This window comes from Podarcis filfolensis (genome assembly GCF_964270895.1).
Source record: "Podarcis filfolensis genome assembly, chromosome: 17".
Classification (NCBI taxonomy): Eukaryota; Metazoa; Chordata; class Lepidosauria; order Squamata; family Lacertidae; genus Podarcis; species Podarcis filfolensis.
Window position 1 is genome coordinate 31,052,326 of NC_139621.1, and position 6,056 is coordinate 31,058,381.

At 47.9% G+C, this 6,056-nt stretch overlaps 1 protein-coding gene across 1 annotated transcript; it reads left to right on the plus strand.

Moving 5' to 3' along the window:
- Positions 1-220: 220 nt before the first annotated feature.
- Positions 221-2,137, plus strand: LOC310752881 (putative CENPB DNA-binding domain-containing protein 1). Its single transcript, XM_083594020.1, has 2 exons — positions 221-776; positions 1,701-2,137. The coding sequence occupies exons 1-2, from the start codon at positions 294-296 to the stop codon at positions 1,992-1,994; spliced, it is 777 nt and encodes a 258-aa protein (XP_083450146.1). The 5' UTR covers positions 221-293; the 3' UTR covers positions 1,995-2,137.
- The last annotated feature ends 3,919 nt before the right edge of the window (positions 2,138-6,056 follow it).

Here is a 6,056-nt window from a genome sequence, read left to right on the forward strand (position 1 = left end):
ACTTGACTTCGAGGAGCAACTCATAGCACGCGGTGTGGTAGCCTTTTTTGAGGTTTTTGAAGACTTTGGTGATTTTTGAAGCTTTTCCAAAACTTCTTTTGCAGCCATTTGGTAAGTTAAACTTTTAAAACTTTTTTGGGGGTTTTTGGATTTTGGGTTGGGGTGTTTGGAATTCAAGGACTTGGTTTTGGGTTTGAATTTCTGTGTGGGGGGTGGCTGGGTGCTTTTGAATTTTTTGGATGTGAAGCACTGATTTTTTTGGGGGGGGTTGCGAATGTAGGAGCTGTGCTGCCATGGGACCCAAGAAGACTGCTGCTGCAGAGGCCGGCGAGAGGAAGAAGGAGAAGGTTACGCTGGAAATGAAGAAGGAGATCATCCGGAAGCACGACGGTGGAATGCGTGTGACAGACCTCGCCAGGGAGTACGGGAGGAATCCATCGACCATCGGGACCATCCTGAAGATGAGGGAGAAGATCCTTGCGACTGATGCAGCCAAGGGAGTCACCAGGATCGTGAAGAACTGCCCAGCTGTTCTGGAGGAGGTGGAGAAGTTGCTGCTCATCTGGTTAGAAGAGAAGCAGTGTGCAGGGGACACAGTGACTGAGGCCGTCATTTGTGAGAAGGCCAAGGCCTTGCACGCAGACCTCGTCCGGGAACAGCCAGGAACCTCAGGTGAGCCAGAAGTCTTCAAGGCAAGCAGAGGCTGGTTTGACGGGTTCAAGACAAGATCTGGAATCCACAGCGTGGTCAGGCATGGAGAGGCTGCCAGTTCTGATGTTCCTGCGGCTGAAGACTTTGCGGCGGAGTTCCTGGAGGTTGTGAAGACGGAGGGCTACGTTCCACAGCAGGTCTTCAACTGCGATGAGACCGAACTGTTTTGGAAGAGGATGCCCAAAAGGACTTTCATCACACAGGAGGAGGCCAAGTTGCCTGGCCACAAGCCCATGAAGGACCGTCTGACCCTGCTCTTCTGTGCTAATGCAAGCGGCGACCTGAAGATCAAGCCCCTGCTGGTGTACCACTCGGAGAACCCCCGGGCCTTCAAGAAACACAAGGTCGACAAGGAGCAGCTGAGTGTCATGTGGCGATCCAACAGTAAGGCTTGGGTCACACGTGTGCTGTTTGTGGACTGGGTCAATCTTGCTTTTGGCCCTGCTGTCAAACAGTACCTGCTGAACAACGACCTGCCGCTGAAGGCTTTGCTTCTGATGGACAATGCTCCTGCTCATCCTAAAGGCCTTGAGGAGGACTTGTTGGAGGAGTTCAGCTTCATCAGCATCATGTTCCTGCCGCCTAACACCACGCCACTGCTCCAGCCGATGGATCAGCAGGTCATCGCCAGTTTCAAAAAACTCTACACCAAGGAGCTTTTCAGGTGATGCTTCGAGGTGACTGATTGCACCACCATCACCCTGCGGGAATTCTGGAAGGACCACTTCGACATCGTCACCTGCTTGAAGATGATCACCACGGCCTGGAACGGGATCAGCCAGAGAAATTTGAATTGCGCTTGGCGCAGCCTGTGGCCGGACTGTGTGGCACCAAGTGACTCTGATGCACCAGAGTCAACAGTGGTGCAGGACATTGTTGCCTTGGGGAGGACCATGGGCCTGGAGGTCACAGAGGAGGACGTCAACGAGCTGGTGGAGGAGCACGACCACGAGCTGACCACCCAGGAGCTGGTCGAACTGCAGGCAGAGGCTGCGCAGGAGCAGGCCTCACTGGAAGAGGAGGAAGCAACTGAGGAACGGCTGTCCTCCAAAGAACTGAGGGACATTTGCCTGAAGTGGAAGGATGTGCAGGCTTTTGCACAGCGGCACCACCCTGACAAGGACCTGACACGTGACCTTGCGAACACTTTTGATATGAGGGTCATGTCGCCTTTCAGGGAGGTGCTGAAAAGGCGGATGAAGTGGCAGACCATGGACAGGTTCTTCAGCAAGAAGCAAAGAGTGGAAGAGGAACCTTCTTCGAGTGGTCCCCCAGAGTCTTAGAAAATGTACTGTACACTTTGTTGATTTTTAAATGTTTTTCTGCCATGTTTAGAAACTTAATTTATTGTTCCTTCAATTTTTGAAATGCTCTTTACAGTATGTATGACTTTAAAGAGCACTTAATAAACTCTTGTTGTACCAAATTTGGCTTTGTTTGGACTTTTTTTGACCACAGAAACGCATTAATTGAATTTCAATGCATTCCTATGGGATTTCGTGCTTCGCAAGACGAAAAATTCGCTAGATGAAAAAACTCGCAGAACGAATTAATTTCGTCTTGCGAGGCACCACTGTAGCCCATCAAGGAGAAGGAAAACTCTGACCTGAACCTCTGCTGCCTTGCAGGATATCTTCAGGAGAAGAAAAGGCTAAGGAATAAATTCTACACAAATCCAGAGTGGAGTTCCTAAGGTGGTTAGATAGCGTCTTGTACGCCTCCTCCTGCCAGAGGAAAATGTGGGGTATAAAGAAATATATCATCATCACACAATCTGCATCAACTGACAACTGATGTCTAGTCTAATTTAGTATATATTCAACAGTTTGCTCAATAGAGTCCATAACCAGTTCTGGGCCAAATTCATCCTGCGGAAAGATCCAACTAGCGCCTGAATTGTAAGCTGCAGAAATGAAAGCTAGACACAGTGGTACCTCGGGTTAAGAACTTAATTCATTCTGGAGGTCCGTTCTTAACCTAAAACTGTTCTTAACCTGAGGTACCACTTTAGCTAGTGGGGCCTCCCGCTGCCGCCACGCCGCCACTGCATGATTTCTCTTCTCATCCTGAAGCAAAGTTCTTAACCCGAGGTACTATTTCTGGGTTAGCGGAGTCTGTAACCTGAAGCATCTGTAACCTGAAGCATCTGTAACCCGAGGTACCACTGTATAAAGGAAGCAGCATCTGTGGCACCAGGAGTGTGACTGGGGGCAATTTTGAGAGAGTACAAAGGTACAAGCAAAAACTGCACAATAGACTCCTGAAGGGAAATAAGAAAGTCCTATAGATACCTATTGGGATGATGGAAGGGCTCCTTGGCCCATTGCCCTGTATCCTCATCTCAAAGACTCCCAGTAGCAAGACTAATTGCTAAGCAGGGATTTGCTATATTCTGAGCCATGGAGTCAGGTCTTCTCCCTCAAGAACACATCCCCAAAAGACTTAGGGCCCACCTGCTGCATTGCAGGGGTTGGGTCAGATGAGCCTTCTGGTCCCTTCCAAGCCTACAATTCTATGATTCTATAATGACTTTTTAAATGTATTTAGGACTTGGCATGAGTCAGACCACCGGCCCACCTAGTTCATTGTTGTCTATGCTAGCTGGTATTTACTATTCGTGACCAAGTGCTGTTCTGCCTCCTCGCTGTTAGCAACGTATCTGAAGGCATTTGGATTCACAATAGAGACATTTCATGAAGCAGAACTCATTGTCACAGATGAATCCCCAGTTTTAACAAAGCCTTCCCCCCCTCTTTTTTTTAAAGTAACATCTCTTTCCAGTAAGTCTTCTGGCAAAACATCTAACAGTACAACACAAATTTGGGTTTGTTCCTTCTCTCTCCCTCCCTCCCCCTTACAATCCATTGAGTTCGCAAGCTGCTAGCAGCTAAAACAGAACACCAATCCATGTGCGCCTTGCCTTAGATAGAAACCTGCTACCAGGAACCCGGGTGGGAGCACAGATTCAGCAGCAGCTTTTTATAGCTCCACGTTTTAAAATGGTTCAGAGCATCAGCAGCTACCCAAGAAACCGTGTGCTATTTTCCACACTACTGAAGAATGAATATGCAAATAAGGTATTGTAAACTCAATCTGCCAGCATCCATAAAAGGCAAATTGGGTTCCTTTTCGTATGCTACCTATAGTGGGCTACCTACCAGAACATAAGATTCCTGCTAAATCTAGCATTTTTATCCTTCTTTTACCTGGCAGGTGGGACTAAACACAAAGGAAAACATATAGGTGGGATTCCACAGGGGTCTAAGAGCTGATTATTAAAAGTGTTCGACTGTGCACTAAGCAGATATTGACTTGTGCACAACATTTTTCCCAGCGAGAGGAAGCTCTTGGGGCAAATGACAGTTTCCTTGCAAGAAAAGACCAGTGGTGTGTTTGTGTGGGGGGGAATATATCTGTTACACAAAGTGTGCCTGGATGGTTCTATACAAACAATGATGAACAGTACCATAAATAAGCAGACAAGTCACTGTCCTGGGGAGCTTATAATTTATATTTTGACAGAAAGTGTGTGTGTGTGTGTGTGTGTGAGAGAGAGAGAGAGAGAGAGAGAGAGAGAGAAGGAAAGACAGAGACATAGGTAAGATAAGAAGAATATACATGAAGGCATCTCTTGTTACATGAAGGTTGCTATAAGGCAGGGAGGGGTAGTCAATGTGAAGTCCTTCAGATGTTGAGACTCCAACTCCAACTTCCCAGGCCATTGGCCATGATGGCTCAGGTTGACAGGAGCTGAAGTTCATCATCATCTGAAGGGTATCAGCGGGTAGAGGTGTGTGTTCAGTGGACTAGGCTGGTGTTAGGCTTCAGGGAATCCTATCCCTCCCACGGTGGTAGCCAAGAAGCAGATAAACAAGAAGAGTTCTTACCAAGTAGTTTATTCAATATTCAGAGAGAGAGAGAGAGAGAGAGAGAGATATGAAGGAATGTGGTCTCCTTTAGATAATGACGTTGTTCCAAGTAAAGGCCCATCTCCTATTCTACACCATCCCCACCATTCCTCCTCAGTCCACTCTCTCACAGCTGGTTCCCTAAAGGGTCCAAGAGTCCTCTCACCACTTTCCCAAAGCCCGCCCAGCTTTGTGAAGGAGGCAGCAGGGCTTCAGCCTTCTGTCAGACCCCTGGTACCTCCTTGCCAAAGCCCTGGAAGCTTCTGCCCAGCTTAGGGAGGGAGGTGTGATGCTCCTGCACTTGACATCACAATGTCCCACCCACCCACCCCCATCGCCCTTGCAAGCTGGTGCCTCTGGCCCTTACTGTTGCCCTACGGAAAATTTCACCACACGCCACCCTGCTGAAGGGGGTGTGGTGGATTTTGTTTAATTGTTACACAGGTTGAGCAGTGATATAATGCAAAGCGAAAATGAAATTCATCTGGCCAGAACCCTGGGAGTAATAGAAGCGGCGAATTCTTTCGGCCTGAAACGATGGCATTTTGTTGGAATGCTGCAGGAAGAGACCTACGAATGCAGGGTTTCTACAGCCCTTTAGTCACTAAAGTGAGTAAGACCGGGGCTTAGGAAGGGAGAAGCAAACAAGTAAATAATAATAATAATAAGAAGAAGAGTTTGGATTTGATATCCCGCTTTATCACTACCCGAAGGAGTCTCACAGTGGCTAACATTCTCCTTTCCCTTCCTCCCCCACAACAAACACTCTGTGAGGTGAGTGGGGCTGAGAGACTTCAAGAAGTGTGACTGGCCCAAGGTCACCCAGCAGCTGCATGTGGAGGAGCAGGGAAGCGAACCCGGTTCACCAGATTATGAGTCCACCGCTCTTAACCACTACGCCACACTGGCTCTGATTAAAGCAGTACCAGGACCTCCAAAGCAACAATGTGCTCTTGAAACACACACACACACACACACACACACACAAATCTGGGCCTTTTTATGGGAGTCTTGTGGCTCAGCACTGCCCAGGTCCTTCTAACTCAGGTTTATCTCTGCACTGATCGGCAGGGGCCCTCCAGGATTCAAGCAAGGAGTCTCTCCCACAGGACTTACTGGAGATGCCCGGGATTGCACCTGGGACCTTGTGCATCTAAAGCAGCTGCTCCACCATTGAGCTACAGCCCTTCTCGGAGCCTTCTTGCAAGAATGGGAATACGAGAGTGCCATACTGTGCCAGACCATACTGGAATGAGTGGTAGCCTCTCAAACTCCTGTCATCTCAGATTATGCTTCTCTTTTTTTGGTATAATTTTTTTTATTTGATTAAATATATATATATAAACATAAAACAACAAAAAACAGTTCCAAATCCAAATATCGAGATTTACCCTGAATTTCCTGACTTCCCTCCATCCCTTCCATGGGTCCTAATGT

What these genes read in the sequence shown, in the direction of transcription:
- LOC310752881 (XM_083594020.1), top strand. Translation starts at nt 294, where the DNA reads ATGGGACCCAAGAAGACTGCTGCTGCAGAGGCCGGCGAGAGGAAGAAG. An exon ending in GAGAGGCTGCCAGTTCTGAT is followed by an intron (nt 777 to 1,700) that starts GTTCCTGCGGCT and finishes CTGCAGGCAGAG; the next exon opens with GCTGCGCAGGAGCAGGCCTC.